The sequence below is a fragment of the Tupaia chinensis genome, unplaced genomic scaffold, assembly GCF_000334495.1.
Source record: "Tupaia chinensis unplaced genomic scaffold, TupChi_1.0 Scaffold000146_1, whole genome shotgun sequence".
NCBI classification, from domain to species: Eukaryota; Metazoa; Chordata; class Mammalia; order Scandentia; family Tupaiidae; genus Tupaia; species Tupaia belangeri.
The window spans coordinates 18,069,076-18,081,095 of NW_006159616.1; the positions used below are offsets into that span (position 1 = coordinate 18,069,076).

A 12,020-nucleotide genomic window follows, 5' to 3' on the forward strand; every position below is an offset into this window, starting at 1 on the left:
CTTTGCCTTATTTTGTGTCCCGGACACCACTTTTTTTTTTTTTTTTTTTTTTTTTTTTAAAGGTTTTTGCCATAAGGCATGTGTGCTCGCCACAGAGACAGAAAGAGATTAACAGTGACAGAGAAAATGAGAAATCACCTCCAGGAGGGATGGTCATGCCACAATCCCTTCTCTTTTATTCTCCTCTTCCTGGGATTTCGGGCATACACACACATGTGCCCAGCATGTTTCAAACTGCTGGGTCTGCGACTTAAACTGTAGTTGGCCATGTGGGAGTCCAGCACCTTAATCACCATGCTACTTGCTGGCCTGGGAATGCATATTTGAACTCAGAACTCTCCTGGGGAATCAGGACAAATATGCTATACCAGTAAAGGATGGCTAAGCAGAAAAGGTGGATGGGAGCCCCGTGGGTTTCTGTTGTTGTTGATACCTCTTGAGGTGCAAGAAGATCAACAACAACGGCCATGGCACCAACATGGCGATGGCGTTCCCTATTCTTGTCTGATCAGAGGGTCCTGTTAGGGCAGATCCCGCACATCTCCAGGCAGGGGCCTGGGAATATGCTAACAGGGAAGGCCCGTGACCCCTGAGGCCAGGCCAACGTGAGAAGCACCAAGCTCAATTGTGAATGAGAAATAAAGCAATTATCCGACATGTGTTAGGGATCTCTGCACTCTCTCCTACCTCCTGACACAGCAGCCTTGCAGGGAACAGAGGGGCCATTATATCTCTTTAGGCAGGGAAGATGGAGCTGGAGAGGTCTGGGGACCTCCTCAGAGGAATGGCTGTCTCTGAGCCCAAGATGGTCACCAAGGCTCCAATATGGCATCTGTGGTCAGCAGGAGCAGTCCAGCACAACTATGGCCATGCACAGGTGACAGCTGGGCCTGGGTGGGCCCTCCATGGGAAGCCCCTGAGCCGGCCAGCCAGCTTCCTCCCAGCCCCTGCTTCTGGTTTGGCAGCTCTTCCAGAATGACTGACCGGTCTTGTCACATCCCTCCCTCTTTCTTGCCCCTTCCTGATACATCTGCTCCTTGACCACCCAGTGTTGAGCTGCATCTTCAGGTTGGACTGTGCGCCGATGAGATTCCAAGACTGAGGGGCAGTGGTAGGGATTGGATACTTGGAAAGCTATGGGATGGCTGAAAGGCCCCTTTTCTGGGGAGCCATGCCTGGAGTTATGTCATTTCCTTATTTAACCCTCAGGTAGTGACCATAGGCTCTACTTTTAGATGAGGAAATAGACATAGAGAGGCCAGGTGACCTGTCTAAGGTCACACAGGTGGCTGGTAGGGGGCCAGGTTCCTCTTAGGATACTCAGTGATGCCTCTGCAGACTCAAGGTGCTCAGTCAGCCCTTGAGGACTGTGGTGGGCTGACATGTATTCTGCAAAAGGCACATTGAGGCCCTAACTCCTGGTGCCTGTGAATATGACCTTAATTGAAAATAAGAGTTTTTGCAGGTGGGTGTGATCAAGTTAAGATGGGCTTGTTTTGTATTAGGGTGGGCTCTAATCCAATGACTCCCATCCTTATAAGGAGAGAGATTTCAAAACTTTCAAGATGAATACAATCAGAAGGAAAATGGCCACGTGAAGACAGGGGCAGAGACTGGAGGGATGTGGCATCTACAAGCCAAGGGAAGCCAAGAATGGCTGGTGAGTACCTAAAGCTGGAAGAAGTAAGGAAGGATTTTCCCCTGGAGCCTTCGGAGTGAGCTTAGCCCAGCTGACACCTAGAGTTTGGACTTCTGCTCTCCAGAACTATGAGAGAATGAGTTTCTTTTTCTTTCTTTTCTTTTTTTCTAGAGATTTTGGCTGTAGGGTGTTTGTGCTTGCTGGAGGGACAGAGAGAGAGACAGAGAGACAGAAAGTGAAGATATCAAACCCCAGGGGGATGGCCATGCTGCAATCCCTTCTCCTCCATTCTTCTCGGGATTTTGGGCATGTATGCACATGCACCTGGTGTGAGTTTTAAGCCTCCAGGTCTGGGACTTGAACTGCAGTTGACCATGTGGGAGTCCAGTGACATAACCATTACATCATCTTCTGGTCCAAAATTTCTGTTGTTTCTGTCCCCCTTCTGGTTACAGCAGCCCTAGGGAAGTAACACAGGACTTTCCCAAGGTGGACTTGTCACTTAGCCCCGTAGACAGGTTAAGCTATTTTTGTCTTGTTGCTCTTCCACCCATAGTGCCCTCTTGCCTGCATTTTCTTCCCACACTGGATTCCCAGCTCTTCCAGGAAGCCTTCCCTGGCTGGCCTGGCTAGAAATGATTGCCTTTGTATAAATGAGCAACTGTAGTTTGTTCAATGAACTTGGCAACCAGTTAAATACTTCTTAGTGAGTCTTCCTAGCTCATGGTAGGAGTCCAGGATCCACAGTCAGAAAATGCAGACAATCAGGACTCCTGCCCTGCCAGAAAGTTCATGAGCAGGGGTCATTGCTCAGGCCTGCCTGGGCTCCTTGCAGAGAGACTCAAAGCTCCTGGTCCTGTCTTCCCACTGTCCACAAAGCAGCAGGAGTTTGATACTTGCTACCAGGGAATATTTTGGGAAGTAGATTAAAACTGAGATCACTCAACACCATCCAGCCTATATTTATAGAGGCTTGGAATGTTCTGGGTGTTGGGAACAGACAAAGGCTCTGTTCTCAATCTAGTGCAGACGGGCCCGAAACCAGACAACAGACAGTGGGAGGTGTGAAGAGAATGGCAAGACCAGAGGATGGATTTGAGAATGCCCTGTTCGGGTACTAGGACAGTGCTGTGTGCCTAGGACATTCTCTCCAGAGACTGAGCTGAGAGATATGAAGGATGGGAAGGGGCCAAGCTTGGGAAGATCAGGGCAGAGGGAACAGAGAGGGCGAGGACGCTGCAGATGGAATGATGATGGAGATACAGAAGGAGAAGCTTGCTGCTGGGTTATCATGAACGCGAGGGAGACGGGTCTGAGTGCAATCAGGGAGGCAGGCGAGGGCCACGCAGGACCTCGCAGGGAGTTTGGATTCAATCCCAATACCATGGTGAGCCAGGGAGAAACACATGGAACTGAGGGCTGGTGTCTGGCTGGTACAGAGTGGGCCCAGGCCACAAATGCTGGCTGGCCTGTCTCTGGACCCTCCCCTACTATAGCTAGGTGGAGGTGGGAAAGAGGGCTAGACTGTCTCCTCTTACCTGCTCCTCAAGCTTACATAGAGACCGCGTGAATTAAAAAATTCAACCCGCCCCCTTACTTTGCAGTAAGAGTTGAAGACAGTTTTAAAAAAAGGGGGGTTAACAAGAAAGCATTCTCCCCTGCCAGCTGCGGGTTTAGTTCAGCTGATAGAACGTCCAGGCCTGGAGCACAGCTGTCTCCTTGCCATACTGAGCAGCACTTATCTCGAGGCATTATCTTTTTTATATTAATATTTAAGAACAAGTTTAACTGAGTCACAGCCTAGTCACCAACGGAGAAGAGTCAATCATAAAAAGGCATTTATCTGGAATCTTTAATAACTGGGGCATGAGTCATGGGGTAGCCACCACACCCCTCGCCTGGGTGCAGCAAGATGAAACGGGCCAGATAGAGCAAGGGCCCCTCAGAGTGACAGCCACTGGCCCATCGACTGCTGAAGATGAGAGTTGTTTTCTCATCCTTTCTACTCCTTGGGAAGCAAGTTTTCCTAGGGCATTTCATCCAACAGTTATTCTAGCAGAATCTCAGATAAGGCATGGATATTTTCTTTGGAGCAGTAGGCAAATAAAAGAAATGTTCCCTGTATCTTGTGTTAGTTCCCTGGGGCTGCCATAACAGCATTCGACAAAACTGAGTGGCTTAAAACAAGAGAAATTTATTCTCTCACAGTCTGGAGGCAGGAAGTCCAAAACCCAGATGTTGGCATGGCTGCGTGCTCTTCAAAGGCTCTGATGAAGAACATTTTCTTGCCTCTTGTAACTTCTGATCACTCCTGGGGATCCTTGGTGCTCCTTGGATTGTGGATGCATCACTTCCCTCTGTTTCCATTACCACGTGCTCGTGTTATAAGGATACCGGCCATTGGATTTGGGGTCTACTCTAATCCATGATGACTTCACCTTTACTAATTTTGTCTGCCAAGATCTTGTTTCCAAAAAAGGTCACATTCTGAGGTTCAAAGTGGATGTGAAATTTGGGGGGATGTGATTCAGCCCATTATACCCTCTACCACAAATCCAATCTGTACCAAAGGGAGCTGAGATCTTCCCAGAGTTTGGAGCACGAGCCTAGCCCATCTGTACCTCATCACCTACTGTCTTCTGCTATTTTTTAAAAAAAATTTTTTTGTTTAACTTTATTTATTTATTTTAATTTGGGACAGTGAGAGAGAGAGAGAGAGAGAGAGAGAGAGAGAAGGAAAGTGAGAAAGCATGTCATAAGGTCTGGGACTCAAACCGCAGTCGGCCATGTGGGAGTCTAGCACCCTTAACCACCACGCCACCTGCCAGGCCCCTGCCTTCTGCTTTCTTCACCCTAGCCTTCTGGTCTTCACTCATCTGCTCCAACCTGGAAGGTTCTTCCCCATATCTTCAAATGTCCCTCTCTCTGAAGGTTCTAGCCTCAGCTCCATGTCATTTTCTCAGACCAACCTCCTGCCATGTCAGTATCCATCCTATCACCCTACTGTATACGCTGGGGCAGCAGCCAGTGTTTGGCCTTGCTTACGTGTGTGCATGCTTTCTCTCTGCCTGCCCTACCGGGATGTAGCTGCTGCGAGGGTGGGGACCTCATTGGTCTTACTCATGCAGCATCTCTGGGATCCAGACTAGCACCTGGTGCCAAGTGGACTCTAAAAAAACATTTGATGTATAATGGAAGGTATCAAGGACTAGACAAAATACCAACAGACAAAGCCAAAAATCATCCTTTCTCTTGAGAAATTTCCATCAGAATTAAGTTCAGTGGTGGCCAAACTAGCTGACCCTTTGTCCTGCCCTTCCAGCTGGATTTAGAATACAAAGCTTTAAAAGTTCTGCCATCTAATGGACTCATGGAAGAAGTGTAAATTACACTACATGTTTAAATAATGAGCTGAAGAACCAAACACGTTGCCCATAGAAGAAAATTTTAAAGGAACAATCCTGGCCTCCGTTTTCTCTCCAGAGAGCAATTAGATAATGCCTGAGATGGGTGTTGGGTAGAAGGCAAAGATTTAGGGAAAATACAAGATGCTCAGTGACATGTGAAATTCAGACAAGCAATGAGTCACTTTTTCAGTGTAAGTACAGCCCAAATGTTGCTCCAGACATATTTATACTAAAAATGATTTGTTGGTTATTCTATAAACCTATATGTACTGGGTAGGGAGGGTCTCCTTCAGCCAACTGGCTCCAACAAGAGCACAGGAAGTAAGCCTGCATACTTGCAACCTACAGGGATTCATAAACAAACCACCAGCCAGCTCTTTGGTCATTTCTTAGGCTTTCAGAGGACCAAGTTGTCTTGCTGGAGCGCTGTCCCAGGTGCTGATCAAACACACATGAGCGAAACAGAATGTGTTTTTGAGGCTCTGAGGACATTTATACCATTTCTACCTACATGCCTATCATCACGTGAACACACCAGACATTTCATTCATAATCTTTGCTATCACAGTTACAGCTCACTGCAAGCAATTCACAGGCCACCTGCAAAAAACCACTTCCCACCAGGACATCCTGATTTCTTTCTTTCTCTTTTTAAAAATAATTATTTACTTAATTATTAGTAGTAGTATTTTGGAAAGAGATTTTTGCTATAGGGCACATGTATTCACAAGAGAGACAGATAGAAAGTGAGAGATTACCCCCCCTCCCCCTGCATGCCACAATCCCTTCTCCTCCATTTTCTTGAGATTTTGGGTCCACACACAGGCACATACACCCAGCATGAATTTCAAGTCACCAAGTTCAGGATTTGAACCACAGTCAACTACATGAAAGTCTAGTGCTTTAACCATTACACCACCTGTTGGCCCTATTTATTTAATTTTATTTATTGTTTAAAAAATTGCTACAGGGCATGTGGGGAGGAGAGAGAGAGAGAGCGAGAACGTAAGAAAGCAAGCTGTCAGGTCCAGGACTTGAACTGTGGTTGACCATGTGGGAGTCTAGTGCCTTAACCACCACACCACCTGCTGGCCCCATCTCTCTCTTTTTAAAAAAATTACAAGAGAGTGCATGCACTTGCCCAAGACAAAGAGGGACAGAGGGAAAATGATAAAGATACCACCATGGGCATGGTCACACTGCAATAATTTCTCCTCTGTCTCTCTATCCTTTTGAGATTTTGGGCATACATGCACATGCTCCCAGTGTGTTTTACAAGCTGCTGATCCAGGACTCAAACCATACAGTCAGCAGCATGGGATCTAGTTGCCTTAACCACCAAGCCATGGGGGCTTGGGACAACCCAGTTTAGGGACATAAATGAGGAAAAATATTTCTGCCTCTAGAACCCAACCTGTTTGTTGCCAGAATGGATTTGTTAGAAATGGCAAATTGAGGCATTTTTATGAATTCATGTTTAGCTAACTCCTAATAACTAATTTGTCCCAATAAAGTTGCAAAAAACTAACGAGACTGCACATTTACCTCTTCTACAGAGGTGTGTTTTCCCCCCAGGAAACCACATTCTTTTTCCATGGAGAATATACCAAACTCTACACAGTGTTTAACTTTGGATAGACCGGAATATGGCAGATCTTCATTTTTTTCCTTTATACATGTTTATGTAGTGGGAATTTCTTTTAAAGATTTATTTTTATTTTAACTTTATCTATTTACTTTAAATTTGACCAGAGAGGGATAGAACGAGAAGGGGGGGGAGAGAGAGAGAGAGAGAGCCTCCAGGTCCGGGACTCGAACTGGGGTCAGTCATATGGGAATACAGTACCCTTAACCACCGTGCCATCTGCTGGCCCCTGTGGTTGGAATTTTTTTTTTTTGAGAGGGTTTTGCTACAGGGCGTGTGTGCTCGCCAGAAAGACAGAGAGAGACAGAGAGACAGAAAGTGAGAAATCACCCTCGGGGGTGGGGGGGTGGCCATGCCACAATCCCTTCTCCTCCTTTCTCCTCTCAGGATCTTGGGCATGCACGCGTGCCCGCCCGGCGTGAGTTTAAGCCTCCGGATCTAGGATTCAAACCGCAGTTGACTACATGGGAGTTGAGCGACATAGCCATTACGCTCACTGCTGGTCCCTGTGGTTGGAATTTTCAAGACACAAAAACAAGAACATTGCTTTCAATGCATCTGTGGCTGTATCCCTTGCTGTTGGAGCATGTGCCTCCAGGGCTCCTTCCTTGTGCCGTGACTTCCCACCCCTGCCCTGAGCCCAGCCCTTACCGATACTTCATGCCTGTGCGCCGGGCGGTGCAGCCGTCCAGGGAGAGGCCGTGCATGCGGAGGAAGCTCTCCATGTTCCTGGCCTGGGCGGCTGCCCGCACCTCCCGTAGCCGCTGTAGCTCCAGCGTGTCCGTCTGGCGGACAGGGTGCAGGGCCCAGTCAGAGTGGCACCTGCTGCTCACGCTTCGCAGACTCTCGCTGTACGTCATGGACAACATGGTGCTGCCTGGCCAGGGAGATGCCACTGTCCAGACGGAAAAGGCCGAGTGGTGATGGGTTAGAGAGTACATCAACACCCCCAGTGCCTTGGCACAGCCCTGGAGCAGGGATGGCTGCAGTGAAACCTCCAACAAAAGTCACCTGCAAGGCGGTTTGGTGCCAGGCAGGGGCTCTGGCCTTTGGATGTAACCCCCCCCCACCCTTGAAATGAGATTCTCAGTCCTCACAGCAGTGCTTGCTGGGAACTCTAGCTAAATTGTGCCCCCTGCCCCCACAAGACAAGCACAGGCAAAGCCGCATTCCAGGCAGAGAGCTGCACTCCAATGTGGTCCGGGTGAAAGTGGGAGCACAGAGAGCATGTGGATCCTGAGTGCCCAAATGCTGAAGAGCAAGGTTGCTGTCCAGGGTGGCCTAGGTACCATGGTATGGCACTCTCTTGAAGTAGTTCACAGGTAAAACTGGGTAAAGAGCTGTCCTGGGCAAGCAGCAAGGCACATCTGTTGCTGAATGAAGCAAACTTTAGTGTGATTATGCCAGGGTAGCACCTTGCCCCACATGCCAGGAGCCCCATCCCAGGAAGGCTCTATTTGTTCGCAATCCCGTAAAGGGAAATGCTTTCTGCGCAGTGCATTCTCAATTTGGTGAAAGCGCCATTGAACCTGCAGAAGTCCCTGTTCTAGGATAACTAAGGATGTGACAATTCTAGCATTGTTGCAATGAAAAGCCTGAGCAGAATGCATTTAAGGGAGAGACAATGAGGGAGGTCTGGGGAAATAGGCTTAGTTGGAATAGAGAAATTTCAACACTTTCATGTTAAAAGCCAATGCTAAATAGCTATCCTGAATGATGAATGATGAATATGTATTCTTTTCTCCCCCTATTTTCTTTTTTAAATAGAGAGAGACAGAGAGACAGAAAGCGAGAAATCACCCCCCAGGGGGAATGGCCATGCCACAATCCCCTCTTCTCCATTATCCTCTCAGGATTTTGGGCACGCATGCACATGCACCCGGCATGAGTCTAAGCCACTGGCTCTGGGACTCGAACCATGGTCGACCACATGGGAGTCCAGTGACATAGCCATTACTCCAACTGCTGGTCCCTGAATATGTATTCTTGAGTACCAAAGACAACATAAGTATCTATTGAGGGGAAACTCATTATATAAATAATAATCTATTCATAGAGTGGGAATTTGTGTAGCTGTCATGGATGTGGTGTCTTGACATGGATTAACATGTGATGAACCCTAAGAGATAGTGGCAATTAAAAAGACAAAAAACATAAGGAGAGAAAGCATGTGTGCAGAATGCTATCTCCAGTACAAATTCACATACACAAAAAAAGAGTGGCCTCTGGGCTGGGCATCCACATGCCATGGGATCTGGGCAACAGAGACATAGTGGCAGGCCAGGGACAGGAGAGGTCTGTAACCCAGGGACAAAGCCCTCTGCCCTGGCCCAAGCTGCCTACACAGTGGCCCAGTGTCATCACCAGGGAAAGAAGGCCCACACAGGAAGTCACCATTTCAGTGGGGTCAGCTGCAGAGTGGGATCCTGGAGGCCAGTCCTGGGAGCTAGGAAGGAACTAGCACTGTCCTCCCCTTCTGCCCCAAGAGAAACCAAGTCTTGGGAAGGAGCTGGAGGGCTATCACAGGAGCTGAGGCAGTGGCAGAGGCTCTGGCATGGCTCTTGGGGGGCTTGTACTTCCTCAGGTGAGCTCTATGGGATTGGCCTGCTCTGCTTCTCCAGGGGCCAGAGGAAGGCCCTATAAGGGCTGGGGCCCTTCGAGAAGGAGAGACCAGCCTGGCTGACCTTGAACTGCTCTGCTGAAGTGTGTGCCAGGGAGAGGCCTCCTCCAGGACCCTATAGCTGCTCTTCCACAGGGGCTTTCCTGCAAGTATCTGTCTGTGTGTCTTGCCTCTTACTTGTTGGGACTCTCATTTATGTCTGTCCAGTTCCTGTCCAGCATGGGGCTTGGCTCAGAGCTGGGACCAGAAATATGCAACTGAGGGGGAAGGGAGGCTCAGAGAGAAGCTGAAGGGAGGCCAACAGACAAGGAGATCCTGGGGAGCCCAGCAAGGAGAGAGGGCAGCAGTGCCCACACAGGCCCCAGGCCCGCCACCCTGGGCAGGGCTGGATGGTGCCCTCCCTGCTGGTTGGGCCATTCACAGCCAAAACCTTTGCTGAGTCTGGGTCCTGGGGTGTCCTACATTTCTCATCAGGCCCTCTACCCCACCCCCAGGACTCTCTCCTGCTGTGGTTTTCCCCATGGCACTTATATCCTTGAGTTTGTGGATTCTTTTCTAATTGTGTGGCCTGTTGTGTTTACCCCCGAAGATGGCAGGGGCTCCTCATTCTCAGTCTGCTTTCACTGCTGCCTGTTCAGTGTCCCCAGCAGTACCCATAGTGCACACAGCAGGGGCTCAGGTATGTGTCAACAGTAATCAAGGTCAGGGCTTCGAAGGCAGCTGGGGGTCGCACATCAGCATTTCCGTATTTCCGTGTAGAGCCCTAGCAGTCGTGGCTGGGGCTAGCTAGCTCCCTGGCTCAGGCCCAGCTGTTCTTTGCAGGTTGAACCCGTCTTGTGGGTGGAGTTGGGGTTCCCACCCTAGGAACTATATTTATCATGGTCAGATCCATTGGCGGGCACAGGACCTCAGGGCCCTAAAGCAGGCTGAGTGCCCCTGGCATGAAAAGTCCTATCTTCCAGGATTACTCTGGAGGCAGTAAAGGGGTCCAGGCTTGAGAGAGAGGCTCCTCTTGGGAGCCTGAACCACAGACAACCAAGGCAGCTCCCCTCTCCTGGCATGCTGGCTGGTCATGCCCCTCCCTTCATGTGCAGGGTGCCCTGAGGCAACTTCTTTGGACGTGTGCATGGCTGGCTGCCTGCCCTGTGTAGGTGAGTGGAGGCCAGCCCTCACTGGGGCCTGTGTTCAGAAAGAAGGCAGCTGAGCAGGCTACAACCACACAGGGCTCTTCTCAACAAGATGCACATGTTCCTAGCCAGATTCAGCCAGGCCAAGATCAATAGCCATTAGCTTTCAAGACATTAGTCACAAAAAGCAAATGGGGTCTGGTTTAGCCCTGGAGAGATAGCCAAGGCCCCAGAGGTGGGTGGGCAGTGTGGCTAAGTGCCCAGGCTCTGGACAGGAGCAGCCCTGACTGTGGCCACTTGCAGGCACCTGGCCTCTCTGAGCCTTGGTCTCCATGTCTGTGAAGTGGGGTGAGCACAGCCTATTGCACCAGGCTGCTGCAGGCTGCATGAGATGAGCTATCAGACAACTGGGCAGGGGCTGGTGACAGCCGGGGGGAGGCGTGGGATGTAACACCGGTTACAGTAAGTGGATAAGTGCTGTGGAGAGAAAATACACAGTCGGGGCTGGGAGGCAGGGCGGACTTCTCTGGGAGGGGATACGTGACCTCAGGCTTGAATGAGATGAGCGAGCCATATAGAAACCAAACAGACACCGTTTACTAGCATCAAAGAGTTGGTAACAATTACTTCCTTCTCACAGAGAATATGCTCACCCGTGAGCGGGGTGGAGGGCTGTGTTTGGATATCCAGGTGAGAGAGGGAGAGAGCAGGAAAGAACGGGCCCTGGTGACCTCCTTGGCTGCATGGCCGGGACTTAGAGGCTGCTCCTCTCTGGGTGGAAATGGGGAGAGTGCCTTTCCCTGCTTGTAAGGTTTCCTTATAACTCTGGGAACAGGCCTGTGGGGAGGAGCCCAGTGGCATGGAGGGGGGCCTGTCCTACGGTTCACGGGCAGGGTTTGGGCCAGGGACTCGTGGGCAGAGAAGTGGGGCACAGGTGAGCGTGGTGGCTTCTGACACAGCATGGAAGGGTGAGGAGCAGAGTCCCGGTGCCATGAGGTATGGATGGATGCGAGGGCCAGGCATAGCTGGGGCTTCCTAGGGTCCTAGATGGGGTGTGACTCTGAGAAAGAGCTGGGAGGGCTGCTGTGGAGGAAGGACAGGCACGGGCAGAAGGTGGTGGTGGGGGGTTCTGTCAGTCACCAGCACCGCCTGGACCGTCGGGGGCAGAGGACAAAGGCTGGCTTCCCTGGTTTCCACAGGCTGGGTCTCTAGCCCAGGCTTATTTCCAAAGGTCACTCTAGCAGGGTCAGGTCCTTGGAAGAGGGGCCCTAGGTAAGACATTGTAGGGAGGAGGGAAGGCGAGCTTGTGGTTGGGGCTCCCACCTTGAGCACACCTCCCCCTGCCCCTCACACACACCCCTACTCTCTTGAGTTCAAAAGCACAGTAAATCCCAGCCTCTGAGTTGCAGCTACCTTCCCGAGTGAGCTTCTCCACGCTCTGACTCCCCCACCACCCTAGTCTCAAAACATCAGCCCCTTTCTCAATAGCCGAGGCTAATTATGCAGCTTGTGCTGAGGCCTGCCTTCAGCAGATCTATTCTTGTAGACTGGGGGGGGGGGGGCCGGGGGGGTTCACGGGAAT

The 12,020-nt window shown here is 50.2% G+C and overlaps 1 protein-coding gene across 4 annotated transcripts in view; it reads right to left on the reverse strand.

Annotated features, from left to right (window-relative positions):
• The window catches only part of KCNAB2 (potassium voltage-gated channel subfamily A regulatory beta subunit 2), a 110,876-nt gene that overhangs the window by 42,137 nt on the left and 56,719 nt on the right, over positions 1–12,020 (reverse strand). Inside the window, exon 1 of one of the 4 annotated variants that reach the window (XM_014586607.2) lies at positions 7,343–7,584. The exons of the other annotated variants lie outside the window; for them this stretch is intronic. Coding sequence (XP_014442093.1) covers positions 7,343–7,560 — 218 coding nt within the window. The 5' untranslated portion in view covers positions 7,561–7,584. Of the gene's footprint in view, positions 1–7,342; positions 7,585–12,020 lie in introns of those variants that run through there. 4 annotated transcript variants of the gene reach the window in all.